The sequence below is a fragment of the Vipera ursinii genome, assembly GCF_947247035.1.
Source record: "Vipera ursinii genome assembly, chromosome: 1".
NCBI classification, from domain to species: domain Eukaryota; kingdom Metazoa; phylum Chordata; class Lepidosauria; order Squamata; family Viperidae; genus Vipera; species Vipera ursinii.
The window spans coordinates 21900400-21925607 of record NC_139512.1 but is presented as its reverse complement, the minus strand read 5'-3'; the positions used below and the strand labels follow the sequence as shown (position 1 = coordinate 21925607).

The 25208-nt window shown below is 42.3% G+C and overlaps 3 protein-coding genes across 3 annotated transcripts; 1 reads left to right on the top strand and 2 right to left on the bottom strand.

The window, feature by feature from the left end:
* Nucleotides 1–7835: 7835 nt before the first annotated feature.
* Nucleotides 7836–9313, top strand: LOC310631670 (small ribosomal subunit protein uS14). Its single transcript, XM_083348318.1, has 3 exons — nucleotides 7836–7988; nucleotides 8245–8344; nucleotides 9054–9313. Exons 1-3 carry the CDS (start codon nucleotides 7927–7929, stop codon nucleotides 9060–9062), a joined length of 171 nt encoding a protein of 56 aa, XP_083204444.1. The 5' UTR covers nucleotides 7836–7926; the 3' UTR covers nucleotides 9063–9313.
* Nucleotides 9314–13307: 3994 nt separating this feature from the next.
* On the bottom strand, nucleotides 13308–18729 carry LOC310631721 (uncharacterized protein). The gene is made up of 4 exons (XM_083348391.1): nucleotides 18653–18729; nucleotides 16629–17546; nucleotides 15863–15983; nucleotides 13308–14255 (listed from the first exon to the last, which is right to left on the bottom strand). The coding sequence occupies exons 2-4, from the start codon at nucleotides 17424–17426 to the stop codon at nucleotides 13540–13542; spliced, it is 1635 nt and encodes a 544-aa protein (XP_083204517.1). The 5' UTR covers nucleotides 17427–17546; nucleotides 18653–18729; the 3' UTR covers nucleotides 13308–13539.
* Nucleotides 18730–22235: 3506 nt separating this feature from the next.
* Nucleotides 22236–24949, bottom strand: LOC310632045 (small ribosomal subunit protein uS14). Its single transcript, XM_083348927.1, has 3 exons — nucleotides 24796–24949; nucleotides 24440–24539; nucleotides 22236–22581 (listed from the first exon to the last, which is right to left on the bottom strand). The coding sequence occupies exons 1-3, from the start codon at nucleotides 24855–24857 to the stop codon at nucleotides 22573–22575; spliced, it is 171 nt and encodes a 56-aa protein (XP_083205053.1). The 5' UTR covers nucleotides 24858–24949; the 3' UTR covers nucleotides 22236–22572.
* Nucleotides 24950–25208: the final 259 nt, after the last annotated feature.

The following is a 25208-nucleotide window of genomic DNA, read 5'->3' as shown; positions in this document are numbered from 1 at the left end:
GATGGGTATTGCTTCTGAAGTGACATGGTGACTCTCCTTTTTGGAAAAAGACAGCAGGTAGGCAGGAAAGGAAGCAAGAAGGAAGGAGCAGAGGAGGAGGCCTGAACTGAGCCTCCTCTTGCAGGGGTCTCAGTGGGGCATGGAATGGGAAAATAGAGGGCAAGCAAACAAGCAAGATCTCTTGGGAAGGAAAGAGGGAAGGATTCTTCTTCCAGGTAAGGAGAAATAAGAGAAAATAAAACAAGAAAAAGACTGAAAAAGGGAAAGCTGTTTCAACTTAGCAAAGGGAGAAAAAGAAAAGCAGGATTCAGCAGCTCTTTCTGGAATGGCTTCTTGATTATATCATCTGACTTGAGCAAAATCAACCCATTAATAAAATCATCAACCCATTAATAAAACCAAATACTGTATTGGTGTTTTGGTTAATGAAAATTTTTTGTTGTTGTTAGTTGCGAAGTCGTGTCCGACCCATCACGACCCCATGGACAACGTTCCTCCAGGCCTTCCTGTCCTTTACCATCTTCTGGAGTCCATTTAAGCTCACGCCTACTGCTTAAGTGACTCCATCCAGCCACCTCATTCTCTGTCGTCCCTTTCTTCTCTTGCCCTCCATCTTTCCCAGCATTAGGCTCTTCTCCAGTGAGTCCTTCCGTCTCATTAGGTGGCCAAAGTATTTGAGTTTTAGCTTCAGGATCTGGCCTTCTAAAGAGCAGTCAGGGTTGATCTCCTCTAGGACTGACCGGTTTGATCGCCTTGCAGTCCAAGGGACTCGCAGGAGTCTTCTCCAGCACCATAGTTCAATAATGAAAAATAGTGCCAACTAAATGGCCAAAATTAAATCTTTTTTGTTCCACAGCTGTGTTTTGCAAGTACAAGTAGTCCTCGATTTACAATAGTTCATTTAGTGACTGAAGTTACAATGACATTGAAAGAAGTTACAACTTATGACCATTTTGCACACTTATGACCATTGCAGCATCCCCATGGTTACAGATTTACATTTGGATGATTGATAAGCGATTCACATTTATGAGGGTCATGTGACCATCTTTTGTGACCTCCTGACAAGCAAAATCAATGGGGAAACCTGAACAACCGGGTTACTAATTTAACAACTGAAATGATTCACTTAACAAACATGGCAAGAAAAGTCATAAAACGGGGTAAATCTCACTTAACAAATTTCTCACTTAGCAACATAAATTTTGGACTCATTTGTGGTTCTAAGTCGAGGACTACCTGTAGTTTTATTTCATAGGTAAACTGCATGTTTAATAAAATACTCTGATGCACTTCATTTTGATTAACCGGAGATTTTGGAATGAATGGTCAACAAGGCTTCTATGTCATAGCCCAAGTTCTCATGTAAGATGTATAATGATTTGACTTTAAGGCTCCCTGTTCTCAATTAGTTACCTCCATTTTTAAATGGCTACTAGATCAGTAAGACATAAAAACACAATAAACATAATTTATTAACAAAACATTTAACAAGAGTTCACACAAATGCTTGTTGTCAGGTTAAGAAAACGTTGGCAAGACTCCTAGATCCTAACCTGGCTGATAACTATAAATAGTGAGCATTCACTAATAAATTACGATGGATTTAGAAGTCTTCAATTAAACCCTGAACTGAAAAATGACCCAGTTTTTCACTATAGAAGCTGGAGAATTGCCATCAATTTATAAAACAAGTAGAGTATTGATATTTTTTCTTGCAAAAATGTTTCTACCAGTTCACTTTTCAGTCTTTCCCTATTTTGCATTTTCTATCTCCTAACAGTATTAAGGAAACCCATCTTTATTTCTGTTTAGTTTTTTTCCAAGAGGGTTTCAACAACAACATTTTTAGAGATTACTATATTTCCTGTGGCTGATCTTGAAAAAGCTAAGCAAATGAGTATTCGAGTTACCAGGAAACTTCTGATTTAAAGGCAAGACTAAGCAGTTGAAAGCGCATTCCTGGAGAAGGTGATGTCACAACATTAACTTACTGTTGCTACGAAAAATGGATTTTTCTTGTTTTCTGTAATAAGAAACAGGTCTCTCTGCCCTCTGACTAATTACGCTTAAGGTTTCGGCTTGCAGCACAGGAATTCCTGCAAGTATTTCATATTCAAATAAGAAATTACAGATGTTTTAAGGCAGTAAAATTCTGTTTCTTATTCTTTGTTTGATACATAGGGAAGGAATTCTGTCTTTTTCATGAAGGACAAGCAAACTGATTATTTTGGAGTGGCTGCTTTTTATCAACAAAAGAATTGGCTCTTTTATCAACAAAAGAACTGGCTCTCACAGATGTGTTCATAAAGTTACCAGGAGTTGAGTTCAACTAAAGAGTTCGTCTTTGAATATATTTCCCAGTGTATTGAGGCCAATGAGCTGTATTCAAATGTGGCCATACCTATGCCATGAATCAGTTACTGTATTTCTGAGTTAGTCTGAACCAGTGTTTCTTAAAATGTGGTCCAAGAATGATGGGTGGGGTGGGGATTGGAATCCTCCAAGTCCCTCCCAGGGGTCCCCGAAATCAAAATGATACGTTGAAAATAATGCAATATTAAAATTCTATCAAAGAATCATGGGAAGCAGTGCCTCCATATTAGTTTTTAATATGGTCAATATTGATAAATATCCATACAGACAAAAGCTCTTTGAGGGTCCTCAATAATATTTACAAGGGGTCTCAAGAGGAACAAGAAGTTTAAGAAACATTGGACTAAGCAATATCAAGTCTAAATCCAGCTCTAGGGACCTTTGATTGGCTAGATTTCAATGCCCATACTGATAGGGGCACAATCAGAGGGTCCAAAGGAGGCAGGAGGAGCTCAGCTCCTTAGCTAGCTGTGATATATGTGTGGTGTGTGTATGTACATATGTGTGTTCACAGGTGTGTACGTCTGCACCTCTTCCCCTTGGTCCAGGTACTCTCCTCTATTCTCTCCCCCATCATGGAAGAAGATAGCAGAACTCCTTATAGGTATGGAGTTGTGTTATTTTTATGTTGTGTTGTTTTGATGTTGTTTTTTGTATTTTCTGTTTGGGAGCTGCCAGAGTCAGAGGCTTGGGATGGGCAACTAAATAATTAATCAGGCAAGTAAATAAAGCATCTCCCGAACCAAGTGAGTAAGGAATGAATGAATAAATAAATAAATGAACGAATGAACAAGTGAATGGATGTTTCTCCAAAGCTTGCACCTCCAAGGCTGGTGGGGAAGGCAAGTGGCAATACTGTTTGGGATACCAGCAAGAACAGTAGTTGAATTGACCTGGACGCTGCTCAAATGGGTTGTTTAACTTGCAAGTGAGAGATGTTTAAAAGGTCATGATTGCTGGGGAGGATGGGCTCTACTGTAGGAGGTGGGCAAAGGGCCAAATGGCTTGCTCCGTAAGCACCATAGAGCCTCTTCCTTGTTTCTTGCACTGCCTCATCTTGTATTTAGTCGACCTGTGGTGAAGATCGGTGTTAATCAGTCCTCAAGCAGAGCCATGTCTTCCTTTGGGTGCTAAAGCAGGAGACCCTACACTGTTCCGGACTAATGGCTGTCCAATTTCTTCTTAAAAGCTTCTGGTGATGGAGCACCCATGACTTTTGGATCAAGCCTTTCCACTCATCAATTGTTCTTACTGAAGGAAAGTTCTAGGATGGATCTCTCTTTGATACGCATTGGTTAATGTTATAACTTTATTATCACTTAGTTATTATTTTTTATTATCCATTTTATAACCAATAGATCAAGACGTTAGAAATATGTCCACGCTGCCCAGGTCATCAATTTACTTAATTAATTTATTTAATTTGACTAAATAAGCCATTGTTGGGTAAACCAAAACGTTAAGCTATTGAATTGAATTGAGTTGAGTTGAATTGAGTAAAGCTGAACTGAATTGAATTGAACTGAACTGAACAGGTTATATGCCACAGTGGTTGGGTTCACACAAGACCAAACTTACCAAGCAGTTATGATTTAGCCTATGGTGTGAATCCAGTGGAAGGAAAGAGAAGAGAAAAACTGAGTCCAGATTTCTTATTTTCACCAATAGTGAAATATAGTGATAGCGATTCCCTCCACCATGCGATGGCCATAATTTCACACAACTAAGGGAGAAGCAAGTCACTTTTTTTGACCCAGAGGTTCATTTCAAGGCATGGAGTGAGTATAGGCTTCAGATTGCAATAATAATAACAACAACAACAATAATAGTAAAAAGTTGGAAGGGACCTTGGAGGTCTTCTAGTCCAACCCCCTGCTCAGGCCAGAATAGGCAGAGCTATTGGCAAACTGAGAAAAAACTGGTAGTCTGCCCAGGACGTCGTCTACCATACCAAATGGATATTTTGGGGACTTAAAGGCACAGTAATCTTAGAAGCTTGGATTTTACTTTGCAGCATACTAGTTTCAGAAGTAAAAAAAAAACCTTTAAAGATATCCGACTAAGGAATTGCCATTAATAAGCATCCCCATATCCTATTTCCAGCCATTACCAAAATTCTCAGGCTGCAAATTCTCTTATCCCTGGGTTCCTCCTGCCACCTAGCGTCCAAAGGGAAACACAAAAGGTTCAAGAAATCTCTGGTTTAATTTCAGTGCCATGCTGGCATTTCTGGGATTAGGAACCCAGCACCCCTTGGAGACAGAATATTTATTGCCATGCTGGATAACAGATGTCTCGTTTTCCCTGGTTTTAAATTAAAATAGTGATTTGAGCATCACCTCAATGTATTTGCACTGAATATCAACTCTGTAGTTAAAAATAATTCACAAAGCATGGGAAGGGCTGAGGCTGCTGGACTAACTCAGGGCTTTTCAACCAGTCGTACGGGTACCACCTGTGGCACATTGGCACCTGGCAGGTGGTACGCGACCATCCTAGAAAAGTGGTAGCAGGGGAGGGGAATGAGCTGAACTGGTGGCAGCACTGCACAAGCCTGAGCGAGAGATGGCTGGAGCTGCAAGGCTGTCAGGGCTCAGCGAAAGGATCAGTGCTTCTTCGGGGCTGTCAGGGCTCAGTGGAAGCACCAGGATCAGCGACAGGCTCCAGCTGGAGCTCGGCGCTGATCCTGGCGCTTCTGCTGAGCCCAGAAGAAGTGCCGATCAGCTGGAATGTTGCAGCATCTCCAGGCTCTTGTGATTTATATTCAGATGCTTGGCAACTGATTCATTTTTTCAGTGCCATTGTAACTTCGAACAGTCACTAAGCGAACTGTTATAAGTCGAGGACTACCTGTACTTCATCACTTTTTTCCTTTATTTTTTGGTCATCAAGTTGTTGACACCTTGCTAGGCGACTGGTGGTACTCGGATGTTGCCATATCCTAAAAGTGGTACAGTGGGTGAAAAGGTTGAAAAGCCCTGGACTAAGTGGTCCTTAAAATGGGGGCGTTCTCATCTCCCAGAATGCTCCTGGGCCCAGACACTTGAGACGCAAAAGAAAAAAGAGCAATGGCAAAGAATGGACGGAATGAAACCTTAAGCTCTTTTACAATCCTGCAAACAATTGTTGGTTCCCCTTTTCTCCTGCAACAAGTCTCGACCTCCCCCCTTCGCTTACTGCTACCTTGTGTCTGTCTGACCACAACTGGTATCAAAAAGGCAACCACAGACTGGCTGGGTTCCACCTTGAATGGGAGACCACTAGAAAATCCTCAGATTATGATCCAGAAGGTTCAGAGAAGGCAGCAATAGAAACACAGACACACCCATATTGTTGTGAAGAAAACTATAGGCAGAGCTGCTTGGGAAGTCACCCGGAGGTCAGCTTGATTCCAAGGAGACTTGGCCTTGAAACTTCCTCCGCATGTCATCTCCTGCTTCCTCAAAAGAAACTCTTCTCCTCCCCTCACTTTTGGCCCCCAAGACCTGGAACACTTGCAGGAAGACATCTCAATTGCTGCTGCTACATCCTTTCGACTCACTTTTTGCCATAGCTAACCCGCATAAGTTATCCTGGTTGGACATGAATTAATGGCCCATAGATCTGGTGGGCATCATTCTCATCCAACTGGGGGCCTATCTCTTTAGGCACAGATCCAGCTTGTCCAAAAATGGTCCCAAGCTTATCACACTCACAGTCTAAACCCTCTGGCTGCACCATTTAGATAGACCATTTACATTAAGATCTAATTCCACCCCCCCATGACTGCACTAGAGTTCTGCGAGTAAATAGGAGAAATAGCATTTTTCCTACTTGAACCTCCTTAGATTCTCAGACATCAAAATTTGTCTTCCAGGCTAAACCGGCGATATTCATCCATATCTTGGATATCAGTGCACCACAACCTCTGCCTGGCCCACAATCTTTACACCACCCAGGTACACATTCTCCCGCCCCCACGTCCCTATCCCTCTGATGATGACTGAGTTGCTTATAAGGTACCCAAGGAGGAGCAGCCTCGGCATGGCTGTTCCACCCAGAATTGGGAAAGGAACAGCAACACAGATGTCATCTGAGTGCAGAATACCTTCCTGCTCCACAGAGGGATCAGTTATCTTTGCAGCTCTACAAAGGAATCAGCTAACATTTGCAGGGATTCATACGGGTGTCCAAAAGGCAAGGATCGAGGCTGTGATCTTGCAATTAAATAGAAGATATCCCACCCACTCCATTGTATACCCCTCCCCATCCTAGTATTTTTCTGCAAATCTTAATGTGAAATTTATTGCCGTAGTATTTTAATCTTCTATCACATTGTTTTATCGGATTGTAAGCCACCTACTGTTGCATGACAGCGAAATCAGTGGCATATAACTAAGAAATCAATTAAAAATACTTTTGAAGGATATTGTGTACTGTGCTGTGTGGGGATGGGCCGAACCTGGATTGCGGGGTCACCCTCCCCCATGTTGTTTGCTGCCCACCGGCGATTCCGCTGCCCTTCGACTTAGAGGGAGACGCTGCCCCATCCCCTGCGGGGAGGCGCCTGTTCCCACGAAGCACAAACCCGCAAGTTGACACTCAAGGGGTATTTGCATATTGGCCAACATACCGAGCTGCGTTTTCTGGCTGCTGACTGTCCAGCTGTTAAAAATAAATTAAATGTCAATATAAATTAAATGTCAATAACATTAATAAATTTAAAAAGCGTCTCTTTCGAAGGACATTGTGTTTTGTGCTGCAGGGGGGGGCGACCGAACTTGGATGGTGGAATCATTCACACACCTGCCTCAATGTTGATTCTGCCGCTTTCGAGGGAGACGCGAAAGGAAGGGCTGAGATGGCGTAGAGCGATCCCTGCTGGAGAAAGTGGGGAATCGGCGGCGGCGGGAGCGGCGGTTGATGTCCGCTTCCGCTAGGAGGTGCTGCGGGGCTCGCGAAATGCAACGCGGGACAGAGGGCGAAGCTGGCTGGTGGTGGTGGGGGGACAACCTCCGCGACCCCCATCCCATCACCCCGCCATGGGCGATGGCGGGGGCCAAAAAAAAGGACCTTGTGGCGGAGGGGCGCAAAAGAGTCTGGGTCTCGCTGTCTTGCTCAGGCTACGCTGCAGCGGCTATTCACAGGCGCTATCCCACTACTGATCGGCACGGGAGTTTTGACCTGCTCCGTCTCCGACCTGGGCCGGTTCACCCCTCCTTAGGCAACCTGGTGGCCCTCGGCTCCCCGGGGATCACCATATTGATGCCGAACTTAGTGCGGACACCCGATCGGCATAGCCCACTGCAGCCCAGAACTCCTGAGCTCAAGCGATCCGCCAGCCTCAGCCTCCGGAGTAGCTGGATTACAGGCTCGCGCCACCGCGCCCGGCTGCTGCACTCGCCCGCCCCAGCTTACTAGAGGCGCTTGGCGCCGTGACGTCACCCGAGGGGAGGGGGAGCGGGAGCCAGGCGGGCTCGCTCGCTTTCTCTGCGCCTGCGCAGTTCGCCCTTTCCTTTTCCTTTTCCTGTTCGGCGTCCGAGGCACGCGAGGGGCAGCCGGAGCACCGCCATGGGCCACCAGCAACTCTACTGGAGCCACCCCAGGAAGTTCGGGCAGGGCTCGCGCTCCTGGTAGGTCTCCCCCACGCAGAGGCTGCCCGACTGGCTCTTAGCGGCGCCTGCCGGGCCCAGCGCCCATCCCGTCTGGCCCACCGGCCTCTGCACGAGGCCCGGCCGGCCCTGGCAGCGGCAGGAAGTACGGAGGCGCCCGACAGCAGACGGAGGAGAGGGCTGGGGCTGGGGGGAGGGTGGCGGGAAGTGCTGGGATGAGGGGAGCCGGGGAGCTCCTGGGTCCGGCTCACCCGGCCTGCCTCTCTTCCTCCCGCAGCCGCGTCTGCTCCAACCGGCACGGACTGATCCGCAAGTACGGCCTCAACATGTGTCGCCAGTGCTTCCGCCAGTACGCCAAGGACATCGGCTTCATTAAGGTGAGGGGGGGGCGGCGGCTGTGGAGGCCCCAGTCATGCCCTGCGCTTTCGGTTGCCCACTGCCGCTGCCCCCTCCGTTGCCCAGAGTTCCCTGGCAATGCCCACGACCTCTCCCTCCGTCTCCTGGCTCTAACGGTCATGGGCAGGCTAGGAAAGTAAATCTGATGGAGTGTGTAGTGTTGGCATTTAATAATCAGGGGAACAGTTTACCTCTCTGGGTTGTTGGTATTCCCATCACTGAAGGTTTTCAAAAATAGATTGCAGAACCACTTGACCGGCATGGTATAGAGCAGGGGTCGGCAACCTCGGCTCTTTTATGACTCGTGGACTTCAACTCCCAGAATTCCTGAGCCAGCATAGCTGGCTCAGGAATTCTGGGAGTTGAAGTCCACGAGTCATAAAAGAGCCGAGGTTGCCAACCCCTGGTATAGAGTCTTGTCTTGAACGGAATGGACTAGAAGACTTCCGAGGTTCCTTCCAGCTTTTACTTTATGTTCGTGCACTTCTGGAGCCGTCTGCTGTTGTGGGTCTTCTTGCAATGCCCATGACTTCTCATCACTATCCTGATTCCCAAATGCTGTTAAAAGTATAATGGGAAAAGTAGTGTTTTGTAAAAGTTCAAGTGATCACAGATAACAAGAAAAGATGTAGAATTGTAGCCTCCGAAGAAAGAATATTGAATGTGATTGTTTCTTTTATCTCCTTTTAGTTGGATTAATTCTACAATAATAGTTGAAGATGGCTTGAAAAGACATATGAAGAGGTTGGCACTCTTGGAGGACTGGGCTAGCTGCTGTGCAACTGTATACAATAGAAGTACTGGTTTTGTTTATTCCAATTATGACAGTGTTTCCTATTAATGTGTTGCAACTTTCATAATTCTAGCCTTGTTGACATGTCATCTTTAGTATATGTTATTATAAGAATCTATTTTTTTGGTTCTTAAATAAAAAAGAGTTAAAATCTAAAGTTGTGTTTGCTGAATGAATCTGTGACCTAAAGGGCATAAAGATAAAGTGTTAAAAGATAACACTATAATTGGATGTAGTAGTATTAGAAGTTTTTAAATCAAAATCTGAAAATCAAGTGTAAACTCACTATCCCCATTGGTTTATCCCTAAAAGTTTGCTTCAGTATAGGTGAAGTGCCACTGCACTGGGTTGAATTCTTTATGTACAAATACTTGTAACTTTTACTTGTCTAATAACTCATAATTCTTCCAGAAATAATACATCATTTTTTCCTATGGTTTTGTTTTTCTTCAACCTTGTTGCAATTTAAACCATCTTGATAATGGTGAACTGTATGATAGCCCACCGTATTTTGGTTTAGTGGACTATGAGTATCAAGCATGTATGGTTAATTACGGTTTAGTGTATTGTATTTTGAATTTTAAGGTTAGTTGTCATTTGTTGTTTGGTTATTGTGATGCATGGTGATGATGCCAAGTAACCAGAAGGAATGCTGTGCAGTTCACCAGTACTTATAAACTCCAGTGACTTTTGTGTCATTTGCATCCTATTGTTAACCTGTGAATAGAACTTTGTCCTACTCATTGTCAGCCTATTTCATATTTTTTACACAACCTGGTAGACACCTCTATTTCTCCTGAGGATGTTCAATTACTTAAGTTCAGGTGATTGGCTGCTATGTTGGGAATATAGTATTGTTCAGCTAGGGCGAAAGAAAGCCATACTCTAATGCTTAAAAGGAGCAAATCATAATGGCTCACTAGCTTGCATTAAGCTGGTTTCAGATGACATATTGGAATGCAGTTCAGCTAATAAAAATTAAACCATGGTTATATGATGGCATGACATGCTAACTCAGGGTTAACTTAAACATGACTTAACCCAATTTTCAGGGTTTGTATAACACAGTTAACAATAAACTAACCCTCCCATTGCAGAATATGCCAGATTAAAGTGTTGTTTCTTGTTGGGCAGGTTGGTACTTGTGAGCCCAGCCATTGTGTCTTCAGCATAGTGTATTTGGATTTATTTATTTATTTATTTATTTATTTATTTATTAATTAATGGGACTTATATCCTGCCCTATCTCCCGAGGGACTCAGGGCGGCTGACAACAACAAAAATTAAAGGTCTCTGTACAGTAAATTAAAATTTAAAATTGAAATAAATTAAAGATTAGAGTTAAAATTGTAAACATAATTAAAATCCCTGTCAGTCCAGGTCAGCCAGGTGGAAAAGGAGTGTTTTGAGGCCGCGGCGAAAGGACTGGAGATCTTGGGCCATCCGAAGCTCATGGGGGAGTTGGTTCCACAGGGCTGGTGCTCCCACAGAGAAGGCTCTTCCCCTGGGGGTCGCAAGCTGACATTGTCTAGCCAACGGTACCCTGAGGAGGCCTTCTCTGTGTGAGCGTACTGGGCGATGGGAATTCGTTCCCGGCAGCAGATGGTCCTGCAAGTATCCCGGGCCTAAGCCATGTAGGGCTTTAAAGGTAAGTACCAGCACCTTAAATCTAACCCGGAGGGCAACCGGTAGCCAATGCAGCTCACGCAGGAGGGGTGTAATATGGGAGTATCGGGGTGCTCCCATCACTACCCGTGCAGCTGCACTCTGCACCAGTTGAAGCTTCCGGGTGGTCTTCAAGGGCAGCCCCATGTAGAGAGCATTGCAGTAGTCTATACGGGAGGTAACGAGTGCGTGGGTGACTATACGTAGGGCATCTCGGTCCAGAAAGGGGCGCAACTGGTGTACCAGGCGAATTGGCAAATGCCCCCCTAGCCACGACTCCAATATGATTTTCAAAACCGAGTCATGAATCCAGGAGGACGCCCAGGTTGCGTGCTCTATCAACGGGAGGTAACATCCCTCCTCCTATAATCAAAGATGGAACCTCTTGGACTAAACGAGATGTCGGTACGTAAAGATGTCGGTAAATTAAATACCACAATAGGCAAATCACATTATGATTTAATGCATAGTTGAAGAATTTAAGATTTCAGGGCTATGTATAACCCCCTTATCTTCTATTGGTTATTACCAAATTGCAAGTGTTATTGTGAACTATTTCTCTTAGCTTTTGATTTTTAAAACTGAAGATTTTGTTGTATGCTGCCCATAGTCACTTTTCATGACATGGATACATTTTTATATTTTATCTGTATATCTATATATGCAAGAATAATGAAACTGGCTGTAATAATATAATTTAATGTAAATTAAATAACAGTTTTCGTCCTTTTTGAGATGTGATTCCCAGCCTGTTTAGCCTGATAAGGCTATATGTATAAAGCTTAGTATAATGTAAAACCAGGTCTGTCACACTTAGCCCAGATGTGCTAGATAATGCCCTTTTTCCCTGAGCCTTTCACTTCTGTTTCCTATTCCTAAATAGGGTAAGCCAGCACTTAAAAATAGTGTTTCTCAATCTTAACAACTTAAAGAGATGTCTGCACTTCAACTCCTAGAATTCTGGAAGTTGACGTCCACATATCTTAAAGCTGAGGTTGAGAAACATTGGTTTAGATCAGGGGTGTCAAACTGGCAGCCCATGGGCCGAATGAGTCACACACAGGCCGTGCCCACCTGGGTCCGCAAAGGTAAAAAACATCATGATACGTCACAATATGTCACATGACACAATCGAGTTTGAGACCCATGGTTTAGACTATTTTACTATTTACGTGGTGCTGCCTTTAAAGTCCACTCAAAAGCTATAGATAATTCAGAATGCAGCAAGATACATTAATTGCTACTTGTTGGGATCTTGCACCTATGCTCTTGGGCTCTAAACTGGCTGGTTAATTTTTGAGTACAATTTAAACTGTTGTGTTTGATTTGTTAAATTATTTATGTATTGGTCCCTAAATGCTTAGATGATTTAGGTCACCTGTGGAAAAATATGCAGTGCTCCACTTTTGTAAAATTAAAGACCTAAAGTCAAGAAGAGTTATTGTACTTCTCAATTGCAGTGCCTCTTGAACAAGTCTCCTGAGGGAGTAGGCACCTGCCCTGATTGTATTTCTCCTTCCACCAAGCCAGAGCTCATTGCTTCTTCAGTTTCTTTCAAGCAGGAGAGGCCTTCAGATTTAGGAAAATGAAAGCCCTTTTATGGAGAAAACAAATAAATTATTTCAACTGATTTTCATTAAAATCTGTATTAACTGTTTTGATTCCTTGTTCACTTTAACTGTTTCTTTTGTTGGTAGATGGGAACATTCAGTTTGGGCAACATGGCTGAACATGTTCCTTCCCAAGAAAAATAAAAGGAATTCCTCGCAAGAACAGACCAGTACTCTGTATAGTCTATCTCAATAGCTGGTCACCATCTCCCAGATGTCTTTGGCAAACTTGCTTCTTTCCTATGTCTTCCTTGACAACAGTGGTGTGGAACAGCTGTTGTTCAGGGCTGTTAAGATGGTGTTGTTGCTAAGGAATGGGGAGACTTAGGTTCCAGTCCATCTCTGTTCGTAGAAACCCACTGTATCTCTGTGGACAAGTCATTCTCAGCCTAATCTACCTAATAAGTGTATTGTTACAGGGATAAAATGAAGATCTTCATGTGAGCCATCTCTTGGACAAAAGGCAAGCTAGAAATATAACAAAATACATTTATAAAAAAAATTCTCATAAATTGCTATGGCAAATGTATTTCCTTGGCAATTGCATCAACAGCTACTAAATATTGTCTAACTTTGTTTTAGTGATTGGCTGGATAAGTAAGTTAGGAACAATAATATAAACATTAAAAACACAGCTGCCTTAGTAATCCTGAAAAATCATCCAGGATCATCCAAGTTCTATGCTCGTATATTATTCCAGTGGTGGCTGTATCCCCCAGAAAAACATTCATATAATAGGCTAAAGGTATTTAAGACAAAAAATGTGGCATTCAACTACATTAAAAAGCAATTAAAAGGGTAATCAGAAATTACTGTAACTTAATAAATAGTTCCTACTATGTATTCATGTTGGTCAGACTCGTGACAAAGATTCTATGTCTTCCCAGTCAAAACATCCTATCACTGAAAATCTGTCAGCACCAGACCAGAGAATTGTGGCTCTAGAAGCCTCCATCTCTTTCTGCAATCCTTCACTTCATCAAAACCACTAGAAGTCTGAAGAGATTCTTATGGCTGGCATACAAATAGAGTATTCCAATTTCCCTCAAGTGTCCTTTCATAATCCAGTTTTTTACCTGGTTTTCTCTCATGACATTGTAGTGAGGCTTCAGCTCATACTAAAATGCTCCCCAGTTTTCCCTTTTACAGAATGGATTTTATGATGCTTATTAAGGGTAGCCTTCTGAATAAAGCTTTTCCCACAATCTGAGCATTCAAATGGTTTCTCCCCAGTGTGGATCTTCTGATGTCGGTTAAGATTTGAACTGCTGCTGAATCTTCTCCCACAGACAGGACATTTGTGTGGCTTCTCTCCCGTGTGGACTCTTTGGTGACGGTAAAGTACTGAACTGGACTGGAAGGTTTTCCCACAAGCAGCACATTCATATGGCTTCTCCCCAGTGTGGGTCCTCTGATGAATGATGAGCTTGGAGCTACAAAGAAAGAATTTCCCACAGACCAAGCACTTATGTGCTTTTCCTCCTGTATGACGGTTCTTAGCCATTGTGAAGCCCCGATTCAAATTTCTGCCATAAGCTCGGGAGGCATTTTGTTTCTTACCAGTGTCATTTCCTGTCTGGACTGTGGCTACAATGATAGTTTTGTAGTCTCCCGCATAAGGGACAGATGTATCAGCTTCACCTCCTGCCAAGGTGCTCTGTTGACATTTCAGTCTGTCCAGATTAGTTGAAGCCTTTTCCTGCACACAACCCTGAGGAACAATCTCTTCTGCTTTCCAGAGGGACACCTCACAAGGCCCTGCTTGCGCAGGATCTTCAGCCACATCTGTCTCTTTCTCTTGTATAGTCATCCAGTCCTTACCTGCTGGAGAAAAGAAAATTCCAATGACCCACTCATTGACCTTGAGAAAAGCATAACTTGAAAACGGAAAATTATAGTTAAGAAAAACTAGCTTCTCTAAGATCTCATTCAGAAGGAAAAATGAAAGGACATCACAGGACAGTGAAGAAGCCTGGCATTTGTATATTTCTAACAATTTCTCATTAAGCAAAATTGAACAGACAGGATCCTAGTTTACTTTAACATATATTTATGAGCCAAATTTAATATCTCACAAAGAACATGCTTCTCTCATAGAACTATGTTTCCCTGACTCCTTGTCATTTTTCAACTTTTCTTCTTCAAATCCAAGGCAAACCAACCCTCAAGCTCGTAGAACGAACCTTCACCTTCATCCTACACCCGAGTTACAGATATGTGCCACTATTGCAAGCCATACTCTCCTGAGGAGATGTTGAGCGACTTGTTGGTGTCCTATCTGAGAAAGAATCTCACAATTGACATGTTGATCCACCTTCACTGAGCCCAAATGAGAAGCCTGTTGGGTCACATGCAGCCTCTGAATTCTTCTTTAATGGACCCAACAGGCTCCTTGGATCACACCATTGAGTAAATCAGTGTGGCTTCTTACTTTTTGAGCCATGAAGGACTCATGCAGTAGCCAAACACCTGAAAAAGGCTGAACACTTAAAAACAAAACAAAGAATCGTCTCAATAAGAAAAAAACGAGAGAAAATCTCTGCTCGTGTGCATGACATTTCACTATCCCACCCAAGAGTATGTCTGCCAGCAACAATTAAATGCAGCTTTGAACATTTTGTAACTATAAAGAACTGGATTAAGAAACAGAAGAGTTTCCAAGACTTCAGAGTTTCTACCTTCAAATGCTGAGACCCACTTCCTCTGACAGACAGCTTTGGCTATTTCCCCAATTCTTTTTCACAGTAGGCAAACCTCTCTATTCTATATCAGCTTATTTATTGCCTCTCAGTAGTGATGGAAGATGTACCATTGAAGGCTACAACCAAATTGGGTAGGTATCTATTTAATGCAGAGTGGGAAGTATTGAGATCAATCTGGTGCTCTTAAGGCCACACTGAATACTTTGAAGTGTGTTTCCAACCTCATTTGGAATACTGCATAGAAAAGGAAACAATTCCAAGAGAAAATAGTTGTAGGATCATCTGCTAAACCTCAAGGCCATTGCTTAGCTTTTCCCCTATGTCATCCTTTTGTTAGAAAGCAATAAAGAAGCTACTAAATGTCAAATCTTTATAGTAACAATCAGGACTGGAGAAGAACAGCCAAGGAACAATCTCACTGATCTCAAATTAATATGATTTATTAGGAAGAGGTTGAAGTAGGAGCACAAGAATTCTGGCAAGTAACCTTGCTTTCAAATATTGAGGGTAAATATAAGCAATTCAAAGATGTTGGATTCTCTCAGTGCAACAAGGAAGGCGCCACTCTGTTTTGAGAAAACAGGCCAGGCTATACTTGGGGTTCATTTATTTAATAGTTAGTAGCTATATTATCAGTGTGGGACTCCTCTCTTACATCAGGCTCTCTGGAAAGAAACATTATCAGAAAGTACTCCAGCAGGAATTCGGATTCAAGACTTTCTTCCTTACCTAATAGGTCAGCATCACACTCCTCATCCTGCTTGGGTGTTTGGTAGAGTTGCTTCTGTTCAGTATCAGCTATAGCACATTCTGCCTCAGAGAAGCTCCCAGCCACTTTCTCAAAAGCATACTGCAACAAAAATAATGTAAAGAGTGTAAAACCAATTTTACAACCTTTTTTGCCACTCTTAAGCAAATCAGTGCAGTTACTAAGTGAATCATACAGTTGTTAGGTGAATCCAACTTCCCCCCATGGGGGTTTTGCTTGTGGAAAGCCAACTGAGAAGGTTGCAAATGGCAATCACATGACACTGCAATAATCCTAAATACATGCTGATTGCCAAGCACCAAATTTTGAACACATGACTGGAGATGCTGCGACCAGACATTAGTGACTTTTCTCAGTGAGATTGTAACTTTGAATGGTCACTACACAAAGAGTTGTAAGTCAAGGGCAGCCTCTACAAACAAGTTAAAACAGCACCAGTTCCAAACACAGGTCTATAAGGAATTCTACTCTTACTCCTCCCCATTGAGAAAACTGCCATTTTATTCCTGCTCTTTGCTTTCTTGTTAACAATCCATGAAAGGACACCCTATTTTCTGACCTGGACTCCCTTGAAGAACTGACATAGCTATAAAGATAGTCAAATTCATCAGTTAAAATTGCCTTTTGCCTGAAGCTTTCTTTCTCTCCCGAGATGAAAAAATAAATAAATCAAGATCTCCAACAGGATTTGTGCCACATAAGAAATTTATAAAGAAAAGGCCTCACCTGGTTTGTTTGTTTTTCAGTCTCCTGCTGTTTATATAGAAAATCCTCAGCAAAACTTACAGCCTGAGCACAAGTTTCTGGGCCATGCTGCCTCACCCAGCGTTGGATCTTTGGAGGCAGGATCATCAGGAACTGTTCCAGGACCAGCAGTTCCAAGATCTGCTCCTTTGTGTGTCTCTCAACCTTCAGCCACTGACAGCAAAGTTCTTGGAGTTGGCCATAAACTGCCCTTGGACCCTTGGCCTCCAAGTAGCAAAAACGTCTGAAGTGCTGGCGACTTTTCTCTCTGCTGACAGCATCTCCTCTCAATAGGGCTGCCTTGACCTTTCCATAATCTTCTCTGTCTTTGCCTTCCAACGCATTGAAGGCTATCTCAGCTTCTCCACTGATAGCTGGCAGGAGTTGAATCACCCATTCTTCTTTGGGCCACTTACAGGCTTTGGCCACTTGCTCAAAGGAGACTAAAAAAGCTTTGGTGTCATTCCAAGGTGTGGATGCTTCAGACAATTGAAGGATTTTCAACCCAGAGGAAGAAAATTCCATTGTTTGCAGAAACTCTTGCCACTGGGCTTCCCAATGATAGGCCAAATAGTCTTTTGGTTCTTCTTTTACTTGATGAGGAATTGTCCTTGTAGCAAATCCTCCATTACTTACAGACTGAATGGCTTCTGGGCACTTACTTCCTTTCTCCATGCTCGGTTTGCAATCTAGACCATCCTGGAGGGTATTAAAGGCTTTTTCTCTTCCTGTGGATTCCAGCCTTTGTGGATTGCCTGTGAGTTGCTGCTCCATTTTCATCCTTGACCACACTTACACAGATAACTCTGAGTTGTGGGATGGTGGGAAACAAGCCTTCTATGGTAAATGTAGTAATCTGGGCAGTTATGGTAAGATTTTGCCCAGAAATAAAGCTGGAAACTGTAAGAAAAAATGAATAGCCTGGGTTGATTAAATATATTCATTAAATATACTGGCCATAGAATAAATACATTTTCAAATTATGTAAAATATTTTATTTCGAAACCTCAAGTTCTTTATTTCATGCTTTAAGAGGAAGTTTTTAAAAGATTATGGACATATTTTATTAATAATGTCCTAAACATATAAATGTTATCTCCTTTATTGTATTTCCACATATTTTATGTGTGTGTGTCTGTGTGTATCTGCTGATGCTTTATTTAAATTAAATTTGTATAACAGTGATTGCATGACCTCTTCAGGTGTCGTATGCTAAATAAAATAAATAAAATCAAAGAATGGGTAAAAAGTTTAAGAAATCTCATCTTCAGTATATCAGTCCAGACTACTACATGACGGATTAACAGTGTGATAAAATATTACTATCACTTTCTAGACTGACCTTCTTAGCATCCCTGTTTACATTATCATTTAAATAATTTGAAACATTAAAATCAACAGAAACTCACAGTAAAGCCATCCAAACCCATGAAACCACCTTAAAAGCTCAATAAATTCACTAGCCAGGAATGCATGAAAAGAATATGAAAAAAGCATTGCTGTACTACACGGTATAGCAGCTTTTCTCAAATCTTAGTAAGTTTAAAGTGGATGGACTTCAACTCCCAGAATTCCCCAGCCAGTCCATCCATCTTAAACTTATTAAGCTTGAAAAATACTGCGCTAAATAGAGACACCGTCGGTCCTCCTCACCCAAACCCGTTCACTGCAAACCGGCCCCATCATGCAACTCAAAGAGTTGCTGAAAACGTTGGGGTGGAGAGGTTTTCCTTGCTTAGTACGGTAGAAAGAGCTTGATGAAGGGTCGCTGCACCAGACAGGGAGGCAGTAAGGAGGCTGCATCTCTCCTTTTCTCCCCTCCCTCTCTCGGAAGGCAATTCTTTCATCTCACCTCTCCGCGCTACCGTCTCATTCAGATCTTCCTCGTCCGTTGCTGATTTTCAGACAAGAGCCTGAAAGCTCTTTGAAGCGTTCTTCAGTGGAAGGGGATTCAATGGTAAACATAGAGATAGAAAAACTTAAGAGTCACCGAATGCAGTACTTGCCATTAAATTTCCGGTTTGCTATGCACGTCTTTTCCTTAACTTCATCAAGGGCGGAAGTAGAGACTGCATACTCAATCCTGGGAGGGGACGGTGAATGGATTCAGGTTTTTTTTCCCGTTGGTTAAAATTAAAATTATATTAAAATTAAAAATTAAAGTTAAAACAGGTTGTCATGTACTGTTATCGCGCTAATCTTAATTTTCCTTTATGGGAAATTGATCTTCATTGTTGTTTGATTTTATCGCCTGATATTCTAGAGTTTGATTTTCCAATAATTTAATAATTTGCCATTTTTAACCGGTGAAGCCCTTGGTGCTCTCTGAGATTGGTTGTTTGCTTGCAGAGATTTCATTACCCAACTAGGTAACCTCATCAGTACTATTTCTATGTTGCAAGAATTTGGATTACAGTACAGCAGGGGTCTTCAAATTTGGCCCTTTTATGACTTGTGGACTTCAACTCCCAGAACTCCTCAGCCAGGCTGGCTGGCTGAGGAATTCTGGGAATTGAAGTCCACAAGTCATAAAGGGGCCAAGTTTGAAGACCCCTGTACTACAGCATCACTGTCTGGGCTTCAGCATGCTCATACAGGAACTCAAAAGGAAGAGGGAAATATCCGTTAATGCTTTTAGTAACTAAGGCCTCATTGCATATTTTTACCTGAAATTTATCAATAACTGTTGATAATTATTATAAAATATAATTAACAATTTTATTGATAGCAAATGGTTAATAATATGTTATTTGCTTAGTTCAAAGATTAAAATATGGCACAATAAAGGACAGGCTTTTCTCAAAAGCTTCATATTAACAAGTGAGAAGAGAATACCAAGTAAAACTAACAGTATTAGAATTGCCACTTGACTTCTACTGAGCAGCTAATGTACTTTGGGAGAAAAAATAAAGAATGGTCTTATCTGAGCCAGATGTACGCACTGTACAGGTCCTGAGACTAACACATTGTAGTTTGTAAAGCATGTGTTATACTCAAGACAATTTAACAGTGTATATACTGTATGAGTCAGAGATGAATCTGAGGCTGGGTTGGATATAACTCTCCAATTTCTGTCTACTTTTGACACCCTCTTCAGCCCAAATCCAATAATGTCATCCTTTGTGAACTTTCATTGATGCATTTTATTCTTTTAAATGCCAACTATTTAAGAAATTAGCAAGTTAGGGTGAACAGACAACCTGTGTCCCCTGGACATTTTCTAAATTATCTGTCTGTCTAGACAGTTCGTTTTGCCCTCATTTAAATAAAGCAAACTTTTGAGTACATGCAAAAGCATGGTGGTATTACTTTCCTATTTGGATTCATAATTTGCATGCACTTCTCATTAGGAAAGAAGAAAAAGGCTTTCAAATTAAACTCAGAAACTATTCTGTGAACAAGTCAAACACTTTTAATAAGCTGTTTCTTCCATCTTTTTTGGCCTAATACTTTTTATTATTTAACAAATATTGAGCAAGACAACAATGAGATAAGGCACTATCAGGTTTGTCATTCTCATAAAAAAAATGAACATTACAATTTTAAGATATAATCTAACTTCCTTATATTTTGAACAGATGTGTCCAGGGCCACATTCAATTTCCAATTTCACCTTAGGTGCCTATGATACAGATTAGTGAGTTTAGAAATAAGGAATCTGTAGACCTGCCATATCTGGAGGGTGAGTTCCACATCCTGCTTTACATACTGAATACTACTGAAACAAATCATAAATTTTGAAACTAACATCACGGAATCATTAAACAGGACACTCAAATCCTTCTGAAATAGTGCCTCCCAGAGGCTAGACGTCAACTCTTATGGTGATGGGAGAGATGAGAACTTAAAACCATCACTATTGGAGGACATCAAATTAAAGGAGATACGTTTTAATAAACTCACTGAAGTCTAAATGTAAAACTATCTGTCTAAAAATTAAGGCTGTTATCGAGTTGTGGGCTATAGAAATTTGTTTTGTTCTTGCTAACTTATCAACATTTAGAAGGCATAAAGTGGCCCCAGTAACATCGTATGAACAAAAGACTGAAATTCAATGTAAGAGGAATAATTTTTCATTTAAAGAGAAAAAAACTTACAAAGATCCCTTACTTAAAGTAAAAGGTATTTTTTATGTACAATTAATTTGTTAGACTGGGATACAAAAAGTGATTATGAGGAAAGAGTCTTGAGCACCATGTTGTGGAGTAAATGCTCACTTTACACAAGGAACTGAAATGTTTGGAGATGAATGTAATGCAATGTTTTTAATTGGCCTGCACTTGAACATTGGGCTTCTGGCCACAAAAATGCAAGAGGCCTGATATAAGCAGATTATGGGCTACAATACTCCCAGAGTTGTTACACAGAAATTATTAAAAAGGCATTGTAAATCACATTGTGAGCTTTACAGTGAGAATACAGCATCTGATAAAAACATAGGGTGACTTTACTATGGTCTGAACCATTGTTTCTAAATTCTACATCCCTGTAAGAACTCCACTGCTTCTGAAATTAGCAACTTCTAAGTTTCCTTTATTGTACCCATGTACTCCCTCCTTTCACATTAGGGGAAGGGCAGCTATCTGGTTTCTGTTATCTATCCCTTTTCTTTTCATGTCATCAGGCTATTTCACAACCCTAAAGAAAAGGTAGCAAGTTATTTGTTCCCCACCACCCTGAGCAGAATGCAAATTTGATTCACTACAGCATAACACCAAGAATATCCAACTGAGCAAAGGGGACTGGATCAGTCCACTCTGTATACTTGGTCTACCTAGTTTTTCAAGTCGCCACAATGTACCCAACTATAAACTAATCCACCAGGGTAGTTCACATAGCATGCTAGGCTATAATGTAGAGTTATGATTAAACACAATCAATGACTCATACATCACTGCCAAGTTTCAACAAGGTCTGGGAATAAAGCAGTTTTCAAAACTTTTGCAAGTATTTAATGTGTTTATCAGTGTCTATATTGAAAAGATATGACCAGAGATGCAAATGGGTATATAAAATATTGCCCTAATACTTCTTGAAAAATACATTTATTATAGGTAACCTAGCCGTATATACATTTCCATCCATAGCTATCAAATAAACTAATATTGTTTACTATTGTGTCATCTTCTTCTATTGACCCCTCTTTTGTATCATAAAGGAATTGGAATCTGTCCCATCTATTTCAAGATCTGAGAGTTAAATTATTTGTAAATGGATGCTAAAACCATTCCTTATGTTGATAAGTTCCCATAATCATTGATCATAACCACTGAAGCAACCAAATTTCCAATCATTCCTGTAAAACCTTCTAAAATACTAGCCTGTGCCACAGCAAATATACTTTTTAAACAGAATGACCATATAGCATTTGCTGTTCAAATATAAGAATGTATTTAAACTAACTCAGGGCTAGGCAACCTTGGCTCTTTTATGACTCATGGACTTCAACTCCCAGAATTCCTGAGCCAATCATAAAAGAGCAAAGGTTGCCTACCCCTGAACTAACTCCTCCATGGTCAATAGTTATTTACAATGAGTGTCTGTGTAAGTGTAGAAGAGCATTTAATAACAGTTCAGTAAAAATATGGGTCTCTGGAAATATTTTACTCTTCTGTTTCTATGCTTTAATTAAATGATACTGTACCAAAGACTATGCTTGTTTCTTCTCAAATATATTTGAGTATAACTGCTTTTTATTAAAGAAACAAAGGAAACCAAACAGGCATCATTTATATCAAGGTGTGTTAAATATGACTGTCACATAATTTACACATCAGCATTAACAAACAGAAATTACAATATTTGAGAGTCTGGGTGGACAATTCTCCCTTTTTAATGAACACAATAGTATGGATAGCAAGAACAGTTCCTCCAGCCACATATTCCAGCTTGCCAGTCTCCTCAAACCATTTCTGTAGACAGGTATTTAATCCAACTGAAATGAAAAAACAAACAAACCTGTCAGTATGACATGATAGGCTTAGCAACATACCTCACTCAGAACGTATATCTACTCCCTTTAAGGTCACAGCTATTTTGCATAAACAAACATTTTCAGTTGTTCATTCAACTTTCCTAACAGCCCCATCCCTTTTTAAGCTACAATGGCTATCATTACACTCTCATCTGTAAAAGCCTGTCAGTATGCCAGCCTTTCCCCATTTCAGCACATGTGAAGGCATCATTTTGTAGAATTCTACAGGCATCACTGGCATTGCTGAGAGTATTGGGAGTTGAAGTCTTATATACAGCTTATATTTATTTATTTATTATTGGGACTTATATGCCGCCCTATCTCCCGAAGGACTCAGGGCGGCTAACAACAACAACATACAATAAATACAGAAGTTAAGATAAAATTAAAATTAAAGGCCTCTGTACAATAAATTAAAATTAAAATAAATTAATAATAATAATAATAATAATAATAATAATAATAATAATAATAATAATAATAATATTTATATACCGCCCTTCTCCTGAAGGACTCAGGGCGGTGAACAGGGCAAATGTATAAAAATACAAAAATACAAAAGTTAAAAGGAATTAAACATAATGCCCAAGCTAAAAACAGTAAATACAAATATTAAGAACAGTAAAAAACCCAACCCATCCCCCATCAGGCCAAGCCGGCTTGTTCAAATAAATGCGTTTTCAGATCGTGTCGGAAGGAGCGAAGGTCGGGCGCCATCCGGAGCTCAACCGGCAACCGATTCCATAACTCCGGGGCACCCACATAGAAGGACCTCCCCCTGGGGGCCACCAAACGACATTCTCTGATCGGTGGCACCCTGAGGAGGCCTAAGGTACTCCCTAAGGTACTCCGGACCCATGCCATGTAGGGCCTTGAACACCATTACCAGGTGTTTAATTAGAGTAAAAAAATTTAAAACATAATTAAAGTCCCTGTCAGTCCAGGTCAGCCAGGTGGAAAAGGAGTTTTGAGGCCGCGGCGAAAGGACTGGAGATCTGGGGCCATCCGAAACTCATGGGGGAGCTGGTTCCACAGGGCTGGCGCTCCCACAGAGAAGGCCCTCCCCCTGGGGGTCGCCAGCCGACATTGTCTAGCCGACGGTACCCTGAGGAGGCCTTCTCTGTGTGAGCGTACTGTACTCCAACCTTTCTTAGTGGCTGTTAAAATGGAAGCCCCAGCAGCAGAAGTAATTTAATTCACCATTATGCAGACCATTATCCAGAACGTTTTTCATAATGGTGGGGGAAGTCCCTTAAGTTAATTTATTATGACCAGTGGTTTAATAAACACAGGAATCATGGCTTTAAACAATATGAACAGACATTTAAAAAGTGACAATTTCCATTCTTTACTATTTTTGACACATTAGCAGGGTATTTTCCTTTCCTCCCTCACAGATCATTTCCCCTCTCTATTTATTTACTGTTACTGAACATCCAAAATACACTATGTATATATGCCATATGAGTATATACATATTACATAGAATGTGTATAGGCACACAGATACATGTACTATGTATACTGTATGTGTACACAAGCACACCGTTCTAAAACTATACACATTCAACCTCTTATTACACTTGGAAAAAACGCAACCCAGAGTCCACTTTCTGCCTCACGTTTAACTAATAACTCAAAATTAGAACACTCCACCAGATTTACTTTCCTAGCCTGCCCATGACCGTTAGAGCCAGGAGACGGAGGGAGAGGTCGTGGGCATTGCCAGGGAACTCTGGGCAACGGAGGGGGCAGCGGCAGTGGGCAACCGAAAGCGCAGGGCATGACTGGGGCCTCCACAGCCGCCGCCCCCCCCTCACCTTAATGAAGCCGATGTCCTTGGCGTACTGGCGGAAGCACTGGCGACACATGTTGAGGCCGTACTTGCGGATCAGTCCGTGCCGGTTGGAGCAGACGCGGCTGCGGGAGGAAGAGAGGCAGGCCGGGTGAGCCGGACCCAGGAGCTCCCCGGCTCCCCTCATCCCAGCACTTCCCGCCACCCTCCCCCCACCCCCAGCCCTCTCCTCCGTCTGCTGTCGGGCGCCTCCGTACTTCCTGCCGCTGCCAGGGCCGGCCGGGCCTCGTGCAGAGGCCGGTGGGCCAGCCGGGATGGGCGCTGGGCCCGGCAGGCGCCGCTAAGAGCCAGTCGGGCAGCCTCTGCGTGGGGGAGACCTACCAGGAGCGCGAGCCCTGCCCGAACTTCCTGGGGTGGCTCCAGTAGAGTTGCTGGTGGCCCATGGCGGTGCTCCGGCTGCCCCTCGCGTGCCTCGGACGCCGAACAGGAAAAGGAAAAGGAAAGGGCGAACTGCGCAGGCGCAGAGAAAGCGAGCGAGCCCGCCTGGCTCCCGCTCCCCCTCCCCTCGGGTGACGTCACGGCGCCAAGCGCCTCTAGTAAGCTGGGGCGGGCGAGTGCAGCAGCCGGGCGCGGTGGCGCGAGCCTGTAATCCAGCTACTCCGGAGGCTGAGGCTGGCGGATCGCTTGAGCTCAGGAGTTCTGGGCTGCAGTGGGCTATGCCGATCGGGTGTCCGCACTAAGTTCGGCATCAATATGGTGATCCCCGGGGAGCCGAGGGCCACCAGGTTGCCTAA

Bases quoted from the DNA above. Each gene is read 5' to 3' on its own strand.
- LOC310631670 (XM_083348318.1), top strand. From the start codon at position 7,927: ATGGGCCACCAGCAACTCTACTGGAGCCACCCCAGGAAGTTCGGGCAG. The intron at 7,989-8,244 runs GTAGGTCTCCCC...TTCCTCCCGCAG, and splicing joins GGGCAGGGCTCGCGCTCCTG to CCGCGTCTGCTCCAACCGGC.
- LOC310631721 (XM_083348391.1), bottom strand. From the start codon at position 17,426: ATGAAAATGGAGCAGCAACTCACAGGCAATCCACAAAGGCTGGAATCC. The intron at 15,984-16,628 runs GTGAGGCCTTTT...TTTTTGTTGCAG, and splicing joins CTGAAAAACAAACAAACCAG to TATGCTTTTGAGAAAGTGGC. The intron at 14,256-15,862 runs GTAAGGAAGAAA...TCTTTTCTCCAG, and splicing joins GTGTGATGCTGACCTATTAG to CAGGTAAGGACTGGATGACT.
- LOC310632045 (XM_083348927.1), bottom strand. From the start codon at position 24,857: ATGGGCCACCAGCAACTCTACTGGAGCCACCCCAGGAAGTTCGGGCAG. The intron at 24,540-24,795 runs GTAGGTCTCCCC...TTCCTCCCGCAG, and splicing joins GGGCAGGGCTCGCGCTCCTG to CCGCGTCTGCTCCAACCGGC.